The following is a 14,185-nucleotide window of genomic DNA, read 5'->3' as shown; positions in this document are numbered from 1 at the left end:
TAAGTGACTTTGAGCAGTGCCTGCTTAAAGAACATAGCAAAAGACTACCTTACTGGGAAGGCAAAATCAAATAAATAAAGAGCCAAAGGAAAGAAAACTCAATGATTCATAAAACAAAAATAAGTGCTAAATGGTGGCATCCCAGGATTCTTCTTCCAAACAAAGTACACTTCACATAAAATACTATCAACAGGTACCAGGGGAAGCAGCAGAGAGTACAGCCCCTTAATTCTTCATTGCCTCAAAGGAGAGGTGATAACAGGGAGTGCCAAAGGAAAAAAAAAAGACTATAGAAAAATAACTTGGTCACTACACAAATTATAACTAAATCCTAATGTGACCAAATATAATTTTCAAAGCCAAATTACCCCAAAAATGAACTCCACAGAACTAGAATCCTTGGATTCCTATCACTTATCAATTCCAGAAATACACCATAAAAAAAAAAAAAAAAAGCATAAGAACAAAGTCACCCGAGAGGAAGAGGGAGAAGAACTACTAAATGGATAATAAAAAAAAGGAAGAAGAAAAGTTAGCGGAAAGACGTCAAAGAGCCCTGAATTAACAACAAGGGTGAGAAGACCACATGGAAAAGGCCGTGTGAGGAGCATGGCGCATTCCTGGGATTCAACCATCATTAAGATTGCTTCTCCAGCTTCATTTCCACCTTCATATTATGTAACTTGACTTTTCTCATCATTACGGAAAGCAGCCACTTTTGACCTCACAGACCTTAGGAAACTTCTGCTTAAGGTCACATTGTCCACATAGGGAGGTCCTCTTTGCTGGCTGATTCTATCAGGCTTTGTCATTTTACCTTAAAATTGGTCACTTTACTCAGACCTAAATCTTGAATGAGTTTGTTGATCCTCTCATTTTTTTCGTGATTTGTCATAGTTGTTGGAAGCCGAAGAGCCGCTGCGAACTGTAAATTTTCTCTCACTGTCAGGGTGCCCATCCCAACACCATCCTGAAGGCAAACAGTATTTTAATGAGACATACTGAGTCTTTTCTAAGACTATCCCTCCAGCAAAAGTAACTTAGTCCATGAAAATAACAAAGTCAAGGTAAAGTTACAGCTGATGGTAAACTTTCAGCTCCACAAATTGCAGAGCTTCCACCTACAGACAACTGCAGAGCCTAAAGGAGGCATTTCATCCCTATCTGCACACCCAGATGGAGCAAGAGTAGGTATACTCACTATATCCAGATACCTCCAAATTGTTTTGTATGAGGATTTAACAAATGCATCTTCTGGGGGGAAGGAGAAAGTTGCAGGAAGGGCAAAAAAGGAGAAGAGTAGACAATTTTGGAAATAATACCACAGCTAGAATCAACACCAGCACCCTACAGGGGTCATATTCCAGGTCCTCTCAGTCTTTTCATTTAATTCCACCCTCAATCTTATGGGAGATTATGAAAAGCTGGTGTAAAGAAAAGTGGTTCCTGGATCATGTCCTATATTCAATTGGAAGCATGGTAAACTACAAGCCAAGATTCTTGTCCATACAGAAATAGGGGAAATCTGAATTTCCCACTTACTTGTGCCACATAACCTGAATGACATGGGAAACTGGCTGGTCGAAGGGATCCATTTATCAAAACTTCTCCAGATAATCCATGTGGATCCTTCCTTGCGGCTAAGACATCCAACAACCTATAAAAGGACATTTTATGGGTCTTTTTCTCCCTGTACACAGGCCATACCTCTCAGCTATTCTGAATTAAAATGTTCTGCAAGTTGGACAATGAACTAGTCACAAAGTCTATAGTTCATCTAAAATTTTGCATATACATATATGTGCGCACACACACACACATATATATATACAACACATATGAATATATTTAAATTTTCACCTTACCTTTCATTATAAGTTGCAAGAAAACCAGAAAATATAAAATCAAGGCAAACTTGGCTTATCCAGCACATATCTTCCAAATGACCCTTGTGACTGACAGATCTTGGAGAATCCAACCCAGGCAATACACTTTCTCTAAGACTTATGTCTTCAATTATACCTTCAGCTCCATCTCCCTGCTTTCATATCATCCCTTTCTTTTCTTCCTCATTAGCTCATAATATGACCAACAATAGAATATCAATTACATTATCATACTGTGTTTATAAAGTTGACCCAATAACACTTCCTGTTACTTGGAATAAAGCCACAAGGTAGCCTGACCACATATAATCCCCAGCACTTAGACTGGACATGCACAAAGTCTCAATCAACATCTGCTCCATAAACTGATTTTTAAAGCACACTGAAACGGTGCAGAAAAGACTTGCTTATACTTTATTATACTCACGAGGATTTGCCTCCACCTCTGGGTCCCATGATGGCATTGAGGCCAGGTTTCATGATCCCACTGGAAACACAAAAACATACATCAATATATCGTTACACTTTAAACAAAGTTCAGTTGAGGTCTGCATCGAATACACTCAAGGAAGGTTGATGAAATTGCAGACAGAAAACAAGAACTAAGTCAAAGTGGAAAAAAATAACTATCGATTAATAAAAGTCTAGTATACAAAAGGTGTCAATCACTAGTCAAGAGCTATAAGAAAGCTGACTCAGGCACCTCTCATCTCCTTTCATTTGTTTTCTAAACCACTTATTCCTTTTGGAAAGTGGCACATCTGATGATCAAAGTTTCTTCAAATTAGCCTGAGGATACAGCTCAACAGTAGACCCAATGCTTAGCACACAGGAGCCCTGGGTTGCACCCCCAACAACAATAACAACAAAAGTTTCTTGAAATAACTAATAGATTCTCTTGAAGCCTCACGGTTCCACTTACTCCTCTTTTTTTTTTTTTTTTTTAATGAAGACATGGTTTTCATTCTTTTTTTTTAATAACTGTATTTTGTTTATTTATTTTTTGTGTGGTTCTGAGGATCAAACCCAGTGCCTCACATGTACAAGGCAAGCACTCTACCACTGAGCCACAACCCCAGCCCCCCACTTACTCCTCTTAATACTCTGTAAAGTACATAACAGCTTCTGAGAAATGTTTGAACACCAATATTCTTCAATAGCCTCAATTGCAATGTAGTCAAGTTTTACACAATAAATTAATGACTAATTCGTAGAATATCAATAGCAGTGGTCTCATTACTAAAATCTAACCAGACCAAAAAACACTGTATCTTAGATAGAAACCCAAAGGCTAGCATGAAGCACTCCAGAAGATAACAAAGCATGACAAGCAATTAAAACTCGAGAAAAATGTTTTACTGGGGCTGGGGTGGTGGCTCAATGGCAGAGCACTTGCCTAGCATGTGTGAGGCACTGGGTTTGATTCTCAGCACCATATATAAATAAATAAAATAAAGGTCCATTGACAACAAAAAATATTTTCAAAAATGTTTTATGGATTAGAAAAGGAAACACACAGCATGAACAACTGGAAAATGCTCAATTTAGAATTTGGAGCCATTGCTCCAGTAGGGGATATCTTTAAACATGTCCAGTCCCAGAACAGTATGTTTCAAACAAAATGGATGAGTCGGGGTAGTATATATTCAGATAGAGTAGGAATGGGGGAAAAAATACAGCAGAGCCACCATGGGTTGCACAGGTATGAGAAAACAGAGCCTGGCCTAGCCCACTGAGAATGTGTAAGTAGGTCAAGATGTATTCAACAGAGAAAAATAGTAACAGTGAGAGTTCCAAGTTGACAGCTGCGTTCTCAGGTAATGATTCCCACAGAGGTCAATGCTATGATTTCACAACTGTCATCAGTGATGAATTTCCCAATGTAGTTACCCCACAGTGCTTATATCCAAGAGAACCTCAGCACTCACCACTTGAACTGTCACAAATGCACTGTGGCCAGTGGGTGCTGAAGTGAAATGTACTTTTTGCTTTGCTCATTAACTGAGATACCTCTCCCTAAAACGTTAAAGACAGTGAGAACCCCATAAAGCTCGAACAAGCCAGAACACAAGACATCACTTATTGTTTTGTGTCTTTTCACTTCCCAAGGGAAAAAACATACCAGTGATTGGGTAAACTGTAAGGTATATCTATCTATAGTGCTCGATGCACCTTTTCTGTTACCAGCTACCTAGTATCTGCTACTGAAATATGACCCAGAAAGTTGAAAATAAAATTGCCACGCACATCTGCAGTCCCAGCAACTCTGGAGGCTGAGGCAGGATGATGGCAAGTTCAAGGCCAACCTCGGAAACTTAGTGAAATTCAAGCAATTTAGTGAGACCTGGCCTCAAAATATAAAGTAATAAAGAGTTAGGGATGTAACTCAGTGGTAGAGTGGCCCAAGATTCAGTCCCCAGTAACATGAGGGAGAGAGAGAGAGAGAGAGAGAGAATAATTACAATTTATCCCTTTGTAGAAAAGGTTTGCTGACTCCTGTTCTGCTACATGTTCCAAAATTTTTTGGTTTCCTCACCCATTTATCATCCCTCAAAAGCTATTTCTTATTGCCCATATCCATTAATAAGTCTATAATACTTATGAGAACAGAGGAGTTGTCTATATCAGTAGCCATTTACCCACATTTGTTGAATAAATGAATGACTTCATTTTTGTAAATGGAAATTACTCTGAAGACACCAAAATCTTCTTACATATATTTAAAAAAAAAAAAAAACCACCCAACTCAAGATGTAGGAAATAACCCAATTAAGATGTGCAAGTTTTACATTTTTATGTATGAGTTAAAAAATAAATTCAAGCCAGCTTTGACAGTGTACACCTGTAATCCCAGTTCTCTGGGAGGCTGAAGCAGGAGGATCACATTTGAGGCCAGCACAGGCAACATAACGGAATACCTGTACCAAAAGCAAATCAAAAAAAAAGGCTGGGGAATGTAGCTCAGTGGTAGAGAGCACTCGCCAGCATCTGCAAGGCCCTGAGTTCAATCCCCAGTACCACAAAAATTAAAAAAAAAAAAATTCAATGAATTAAAAAAGAAGTAGGAAATAGCTTACCAAAAATAGGTATGTACTGACCGGAAAGGAAACTTAGTTACATTCTCACTTGTGAATTTATGTTCACATAATGTATCAGTCATCCTATTAGACTTACCTTTCCCCTTCCTTTCTTAGTAGGAAGATGATGAAAGATCTGGGTGGCAGACAGCAACCACCAGCACCCAGGAACACAGGCTGCAAAGAGGTTGAGAGGAAAAGAGAAGCGGAGGCTGGGAAGGTGCTTATATTAGGGAATTTTTAAAAATGACTTAGCAAATCAGTAAGAATAACAAAAATAACAACAGCCAGTTTTTTACTTTTTTGAGAAGATTTGACAAATATGGAATTATAGAAAGAATCCAAAGTATTGAATTGTCATTGCTGCATTCATGAGAAGTCATGAGCCTTAATCTACATAGAAAGCTATAAAAGTAGATATGGACAACTCTCAGGGTGCTGCAGGTACAGCTGCCTGCCACCCACTGCTCCTCTCACTCCTCCTATGAGATCCATATGCATCTGCACACAGAGGCAGTTGTTGTTGTTGTTTCTCTTGAACAAAAATAGAGATTCATGAGCATGCACATGCATGTGTGTATGTACATATATATATTCCCTAGCCATGTTCATTGAGAAGGCCTGGGGACAATGATGTGTAATAGCAATGAACACTCTAAAACACCCAGATGTTGGTTTGCAATAAACATCCTCCACAAGAATAAACATCAGCTGACTCCAGTACTAGCAGGATAACCACACAGTGAGTCAGAAACTTCTTTATTTGAAGTAAATGGGGTACTAAGAATTGAACCCAGCGTCTTGTACATGCTAGACAAGCATGCTACCACAAAACTACATCCCCAACCCTTTTTAGACAGCTAAGTTGCCAAGCTGGCCCCAAACTTGTGATCCTCCTGCCTCTGTCTCCTAAGTGACTGGGATTACAGACCAGCATCAAAATGCCCATTAGAATCTGAAACTTCTAAACTGTGCCAAGGAAGTCCTCAAACAATTAGGAAATGAGTTAAAAGAATGAGAGACAAAAAGAACTCATTTTGAAAGGTGTTCCACTGACCAAATAAGGAATACTAGAAGTATCAACATGTATAACAATAACTACTGAATACTACTGAAAGAAATAGAAATCCATGAGTCAATACAGTAAATGAAAGAAGAGACCATGAATAAAGCTATTTCCTAGAATGCAAACTATTAGAAGATAAAATGGAAAATCACCCTTTGGCATCTATCACAGTGGCTGCTGATCAAACAGGAGTTATCAGTGGAGCTGATGCTTGTATGTTTAACGAATAAAAAGATGCTGAATAATGTCAAAGCATCTACCCTCATAATAATCAGGCACAAAGAGGAAAACGGTAGCATTATGGTGAAGTTTGGCAGACAGAAACGCAACAAGGTGATCAATTTAACATCACCTGGAATGGGTTACAGCTAGAAAGTAGCAGGCTGGATGAGTCTGAAGAGGCATGATAAGGTGGTCAGTCACATATATGAGGAGCACAGGGACAGGCAGCCTTCAGGATCTTGCCTGCCTTCTTTCTGAAGCTACATGTCCCCTCTCGGCTGCTGCCAAACTAAGTGATAAACACAAGTGAGAGACCAACTTTTTGGAAAGTAATGCTGAAGGAGGAGCTAGGGATAAAAGAGCATCATGTGGGCAGCCTGCTCTCAAATGATTCCCCAAAACCAGTTATGACAATGTATACAAAAAAGACACAGTAATAGGAGCAAACATAGTACAGTATGGATAGTCAAGGACTCTGGTAAAAGGGTTATGTGCATGCAGGTTCATGTTCAAAATTATTTCAATTTTTAATTATTAATTTTTAAGTTTCCCAAAGAATATAATGAATCTCCTTTATGAATATAGAATATCAACATCTGCTGAAATTAATATTTTTTTCCATAGATTTTCAGCACTGGTGAGAGAAAGCTCAAGTGCTCATTATGGAAATAAACGGCACATAAGATAAAGGATTTTCATAAAATAAGAAAATCTTTGGAATTCTCATGAACAAAATTTTGTTTATTTTCTTCTTACAAAAGGAAGGGGGAAAAAACTAAATAAAATCAAGATTCTTCACAGTTTGGGAAATAAAGTTACCATTTTGAGTTCAGATGATGCTATCAAATATTAATAAAAAAAAGATAATGAGAGCAACACTTCTCCCATCCCAAAGTCTCAGGCATAACTAAATCATAAATATAAGTAGCATGCATATCAATCCTTATTGTTCTTTTAACTATAAAAATTCAAAGAATCATAATATTTGATTGCACTTTTATGAGCCTAGGAAAACATAAGACAATGACCTTCTCTTTCACACTATTCAGTCAGAAATACACACATTGAGAAGCCTTGAGCAGAAGAGACATTTAATGTAGTGAGTTACTAGTCCACTAGCTTGAGAAGATATGCAAAGTTAATGCACCCTCGCACAGGATGCACTTTACATCTATTCAAACCTGCACATATTCCAATTCTACCTCTTTTAGCGCAAAATCTGAAGGGACCAATATGTACTTGATTATGTTTCACAAAATGTGTGTCAACTTCTCAAGACAATTCTAGTGAGTCATGAAGTAAAAGATGATAGCTTTGCATCTACCATTCTTCTCCTTATTCTGGTCAGGATTTCAAACCAATACAAGAAAGAGATAAGAAGGCACAACAGCAGATTGCAGCATGGAGAGTTCCAGTTCTGCACGGTGCTCTTGGCCTCAGCCCAGTCAATTCAGATCTTGATCATTTCTCTTTCACCCACGTACAAACATATGTACCCAACTTGTCATTTCCTTGTCCTCTGAAGGAAGTTGGAGGCAACTAACATGAAAGACTGCAGTGATATAGCATATAAGACACCAAGATTGAAAACACATCTGACTTTATATGGATCCACAACCACACTGGGTCAAATAACCCTTTTATAACTACTTCCCCAACTCCTTTCCTTGGAGAGTCAGAAAAAAAGTTACTTGCTTGTTCTATCAGTAATAATTTACCAAAAGAAAGAAAGAAAAAAAAAAAAACACGACACATAGGGCATGCTGTCTGGGCAAACCCAAATTCACTTCCTGTCCCCACAGGGGAAAAATATAAGCTCTATTCTCTAGAAAAGAAAAACACATAAAGACTAACATTTGCAAACTCACAGAGAAACCTGATAGTGGATTCTATAGACATGATCCTTCTCTCCACACTTAAAAAACTAAATGACACAAAAACTGCTCAATCTCTCAAAACATGATACAACCATTTTTACAAATTCCATCAGTTCCTTTCAAAGTTAAACATATACTTAATAAGTGATTTAATCATTTCAGTCCTAGTTTAGTCAAAAGGAATGAAAGCATGTATCAACATGTACAAAGACTTGAATGCAAAGGCTCACAGTAGCTTACTGGTAATAGGCAAACCTGTGAAGTTCATTGTAGGCCAATAAAATGGTCTTTTAAAAATTTCAAGCACATACTTGACATTGGATAGTATTTCTTTCTCAACTGTTTTCCGACCAAGGAGAAAGCCACTCTTCACTTTTACTCGATAGCAGATGTTATGAAAACTCAACACAGGCCCTTCAGAAAATGTCTGCATGTCACTGGAGGTCATCCAAGGCAGGTCACTGGGTTTCCTTTGTAACATTGAGATCCAAATCTGGTCATTACTGGAAGTCATCTGGAAAGTTTCTGATTTTCTGTAGAGAAAAATGCAGTAGTAAGTTGACTGTCCACATAAAGGAGATGGTAAATATTAGATAACAAAACAATTAAAAATCAATGGATGTGTAACTGATGTGATTCTGCAATCTGTGTATGGGGTGAAGGTGGGAGTTCATAACCCACTTGAATCAAAGTGTGGAATATGATATGTCAAGAAATTTGTAATGTTTTGAACAACCCACAATAAAAAATTAAAAAAAAAAAAAAAAAAAAATTAAGTTAACAATCAAAACAAGCTGTTTTAAAACTGTGCTCCAGTGAGTAGATTCCTTTTCAATGAATGGCCCATGACACTGTGATAAGAACAACCTTAGAACCTACAATGAGGGAAGACACACTTCGTACAGCTAGCTGCACTCCAATTCAATGTTAAATAAATTCCTAATAAGTAAAGGGTTAGTAGTATGAAAATTACTCAATATTTATAAAGCAGGAAAAACACAGGTAAAGGTGGAAATGCATACCATAATGCAACCAAAGGTCAGAGACATGATCGTTTGCATATCCCCCCCTTTTTTTCTTTAATTTTTAGAGATTATTATACTGTTTTGACCAAAAGGGGTTTAGCCAACCAGTCAGGGACAGGAAAAACTTCTCTTAATTAAAGTCCCAGACTTTACATCTCTGGTTGCTATACATAATTAGCTAAGAAGCTATTATGATTTGGGTAGTAAATGTCCCCAAAGGCCATGAACTAAGGCTGTGCTTCGGAGGATATATCTTATCACTGGTCCCTCCCTTACTTTCTCTCCCTGCTTCTGGTTTGCCTTGGGGTGAACAGATTTTCTCCTCCATTCCCTTCTACCATGATGTTTCTACCTTACAACAGGCCTAAAAGCAATGGAGCCAGCTGGCCATGAGCCAAAATAAACCTTTCCTTCTTTAAGTTGATTTTCTCAGCCTTTTATCACAGCAATGGAAAGCTGACTAACACAGAAGGTAGACCCCAAAATTGTTTGCAATGACTTAATCATTTCCTTAGTTGGCAAACATATTTAAATTCTAAGAAGCCATAAGAATGAAAATAATTAAAGCAAATTATACTAGTACTTAAGCAACTCAAGATTTTAAAGCAAAAACTGAATACTAAGTTTACAAATGAAGCTTAAAATGTTTTATTAAACAACTTATAAAAGGCCCCTGAAAAAGATTTACATTATGTTGAACTGAGCTTGCAAAATAGGTTTGAAATGCTAACTGCAATAAACCTAGTTTTCCTATTTAAGAGCCAAAAGCATCCATTAAGAACTTTCTCTCTGCCTATGGTGAACTAGCTGCTCCAAACTAGTCATCCTCCTGGGAACAAACATAAAAATGGACAAAATATAAGAAGTGGCTATGTGAAGAGTTTTCTAATGAGAGCAAACAAACCAACCAGGACTTGAGAAACCAAAGTCCTAGCAAGGAGAGAACAGCACTAGGCAGTCCCAGCACCCTATAACCTTCCCTCTTGTAAGGATGGCCTTAGGCCTTAGCCTAAGCAACTCCATTTTAAAACTCCACTTTGAAACCTATAGCCTCACCAGGAACACCTACAGAGCCTTCCAAAAGGGTCATCAGGCACAGCCCTGACATAAACAAGTCACTTCTCCCCACCTTGACAAACTCAGAGTGTTACCCTCATCCCAATAAGGGTGAGAGGCAAAAAATCAGGGTGGAGACCACCAGACCAGATGATTTAACCTCAGGGCGGATGACGTCACTGAGAAATCCAGTAGCTAATGTAGTCAGAAGCCCCCAAATTTTACTATAAATAATGGGGCAAATGAATAACATTCAGTCAGCCGACAATGATGCCCTCACGCTGGAGAGCCTGATGAGGACCTGGACTGACATCCCAACTCTTCTCATCATTTGCCGGATCCTCTGCATCTTCCTCACTGCTCTCAAATGGAATAGAAACTGTTCTCACTGTGACACACCCTTTGGTTCTAGTTTCTTTCTTTTTTTTTTTTTAATATTTTGGTTTTTAGTTGTACTTGGACAAATACTTTTTTTAATTGATTTTTTAAAAAATAATTAAATGACAATGGAATGCATTACAATTCTTCTTACACATATATACCACAATTTTTCATATCTCTGTATATAAAGTATGTTGACACCCAATTTGTGTCTTCATACATGTACTTTGGATAATAATGTCCATCACATTCCACCATCCTTGCTAATCTCCTGCCCCCTCTATTCCTCCCATGCTCCCCATCCTTACCCCACTATGAGTAAGCCACCTTATATCAGAGAAAACATTCAGCATTTGGTTTTTGGGGGGATTCTACAGCTACATCTTGACCCGGGTGAGAAATGCAGTATCTCTGTATGACCCTCTCCTCAATCAGCTGTCAGGTCCACCCCAGGAAACCTGCCTCAGTTCCTGACCTGATCACCATTGTCTGAGCGAGTGTGCATTTGCTGGACTTAGTTCTGGCACTTGAGCTTAACATGCAGAGGGAATGTCTTTCATGAGCCTGTCATGATTAAGAGTGTTTGCAGTGTTTAGAATTAATCTAGAATTGTTTGCTGTGAATTGGTTATGTCTATTGCAGTGTCTAGCATTAAGGATTGTCATTTTTTTTTATTAAGAACCTCTAGAGTGAAATTGTATTGAGGATTTGAGTGAATACAGCATTGAAAAGGGCAGAAGCACATGGACATTCTTTATTTCTTCCGCTGGACTGCATAAGTCACACCTTTGCTGATCGTGACACCTCTCCAGGTATGGGCATGTGCAGACTACACACTCATGGGACAACACTCAGGACAACCAGGCAGAGAAACTGCTAGAGGTATCTTCCTAAAGCCCCTAATATATCTGAGCAAATATCTCAGCTGAGAGATACAATTGGAGTTTTGTGTCAGAAAACATAAGGAGCCCTGGAAACCCCAGATTCTGAGATATCAGAAGTGTTATAGCCTGTGAATATGGACAAACTAAAAAGAAACCAGCCTTGGCTCAATCAATGTGCTCTGCTCAGACTTTGCTAGAAGAAAGTTAAATCCACTCTCAATTATTTTTTCAATTTTAAAAAAAAAACATAACAAGTATGCCCAAAAACAGAACTTAAAATTCCCAAAACAAGAACATAGATGCAGACCACAGATAATCCAAACTGGATTAAAACCACTGATTAATATGTTCAAGAATATAATGAAAAATTAGATTATCACAGAAGAACCAGTCTCTTTAAAAAAAATCAAAACTAAAAATTTAAGCTATGGACAAGGGGGCCCCTACAGTCCCAGCTAAACCAGAGGTTCAGGCACTATGACTGAGTTCCAGGCTAGCCTGGGTAGTCTGGGCAACATGGCCAGACCCTGTCACTTATAAGAAAAATAAGGGGACTGGGATTATAGCTCAGTGGTCAAACACAAGCTCAAGGCATAAATTCAAAACCTGGCACAAGAAAGGAAGAAGGGAAGGAATGAACGAACAAGTAAATGAAAAAAGTGGGAGAAAAGCTCCTGATTGAAAAGGAATAGAACTATATAAAAGAGCCTAAGAAACATGGGACAGGGTGAAAGGGTCCAGAAACTAAGAACAGGAGGAAAAACGGGGCAGGAACAATATTTACAGATACACTGGCCAAGTATTTTCCAAAACTGAGAGTACTAAGCTACAGATTTAACAACCTGTAGTGACAAGAAACACAGAGGCATGTCATAGTTAATCTGAGGAGGAAAAAAAAAAGTAATCTCTGAACAGCTGTTTTTATACCCCCAATTTAGCATTTAGAACTCTCTATTCATTTTGGAAACTGAAAAAGAAAGAAACCATTTAAATATTGGCACATAGGATATTAAAGGTAAATAGCTGAGTTTTCATCTGTGAACACAATGAATGGTAATAATTAGCCAAAATTCCATTCTCCTGAAGGAATGAAAGAGGAGGCACAGTAATACGTGAAATTTGCACCTTTACTTTTAAAACACTGTAAGCTATCTCCCCACGCCAATTCCAACACCTGCAATCACCTCTACTGCCACCCCCCACCCCGCATCATGTTCAACCACTGAGGATCTTTCCAACCTCCTATGATATATTAAGAGAACTATGGAACACACTGTTTGACTTTGTTAGTTTCTATTTTTTGTTTCTATTTCTGTTTTATACTTATAAAGAAAAGAGGTTTATTTTGGCTCATCATTCTGATTTCAAGGTCAAGGAACACATCTAGTGATGGCTTTCCTTCCCACCCCCGCATTTTTTTTTAATTGGTGCAGTGTAGCTGTACATAATGATGGGATGTAATGTTACATATTTATATATGTACACCATATAACAATGGAATTTGACCAACATCATTCCCAACCACTTCCTCCCTCCCTCCTCACTTACCATGCCTTGGTCTCATTACTAATTTCCTTTTGATTTTCATGAGATATGCCCCATCGTTCTTTTCCTTTTTCCTCTCTAGTTTCCACATCTGAGAGAAAACATATGACTCTTGACTTTCTAAATTTGACTTATTTTGCTTAACATAATGGTCTCTAGTTTGATCCATTTTCCTACAAATGACAATTTCATTTTTCTCTATGGTAGGAAAAAAAAAAACCATTGTGTATATATGCCACATTCTCTTTATTCATTCATCTGTTCATGGATACCCAGACTGGTTGCATAGTTTGGCTGTTGTAAAATTGTACTGCTATAAATGGGTATGCATCTCAGCTGGGAGATACAATTGGAGTATTGTGTCAGAAAAAATGAGGAGCTCTGGAAACCTGTAATATAATTACTTTAATTCTTTAGGTACCAAGAGTGGGATATTTGGGTCATATATTGGTTCCACTTCTAGTGTTTTGAGGAATCTCCACATTGATTTCCATGAGGATCGTACTAATTTACAATCCCATTAACAGTGTAAAAGTGTCCCTTTTACTCCACATCCTCTCCAGCATTTATTGTTTGTATTCTTGATGACTGACATTCTGATTCACGTGAGATGAAATCTCGGTGTAGTTTTGATTTGCATTTCCCTAATTGCTAAAGATGTTGAATATTTTTTCATATACTCTTGGCTATTTGTGTTTCTCCTTTTGAATAGTGTCTGTTTAATTCATTTGCCCATTTATTAATTGGGTTATTGGATTTTTTGGTGTGAGGTCTTTGAGTTCATTATATATTCTAGATATAATCCTCTGGCAGAAGAGTAACTAGCACAGATTTTCTCCCATTCTGTGTGTTCTCTCTTCACCTTCCCAATCATTTCCTTTGCTGTACAGAAGCCTTTTTAATTTGATGCCATCCCACTAGGATACTCTTCACATTCTTTCCTAGTTTTAGGGGTCCCGTTGAGAAAGTCCTTCTCTGTGCCTGGAGTGTAGACTCTACATTTTCCTCGAGGAGATGCATAGTTTCCGGTCTAATTCCTAGGTATTTGATCCATTTTGAGTTGATTTTGGGGAAGGGTAAAGAAAGGGTCTAGTTCTCTTCTTCTACATAGGATAACAAGTTTTCCTAGCACTATTTGTTTAAAAGGTTATCTTTTCTCCAATGAA

At 38.0% G+C, this 14,185-nt stretch overlaps 1 protein-coding gene across 6 annotated transcripts in view; it reads right to left on the bottom strand.

Moving 5' to 3' along the window:
- The window catches only part of LOC114085504 (broad substrate specificity ATP-binding cassette transporter ABCG2-like), a 68,413-nt gene that overhangs the window by 30,468 nt on the left and 23,760 nt on the right, over positions 1-14,185 (bottom strand). For 5 of the 6 annotated variants that reach the window (XM_027926672.3, XM_027926670.2, XM_027926671.2 and 2 more), the window contains exons 2-5: positions 8,440-8,661; positions 2,314-2,373; positions 1,543-1,657; positions 818-970 (exon numbers count right to left, since the gene is read on the bottom strand). In XM_027926672.3, coding sequence (XP_027782473.2) covers positions 818-970; positions 1,543-1,657; positions 2,314-2,373; positions 8,440-8,642 — 531 coding nt within the window. In that variant the 5' untranslated portion in view covers positions 8,643-8,661. Of the gene's footprint in view, positions 1-817; positions 971-1,542; positions 1,658-2,313; positions 2,374-5,060; positions 5,141-8,439; positions 8,662-14,185 lie in introns of those variants that run through there. The other variant, XM_071614556.1, reaches the window with a different exon arrangement.

This window comes from Marmota flaviventris, chromosome 7 (assembly GCF_047511675.1).
Source record: "Marmota flaviventris isolate mMarFla1 chromosome 7, mMarFla1.hap1, whole genome shotgun sequence".
NCBI classification, from domain to species: Eukaryota; Metazoa; Chordata; class Mammalia; order Rodentia; family Sciuridae; genus Marmota; species Marmota flaviventris.
This window is presented reverse-complemented; position numbering and strand designations above follow the sequence as displayed.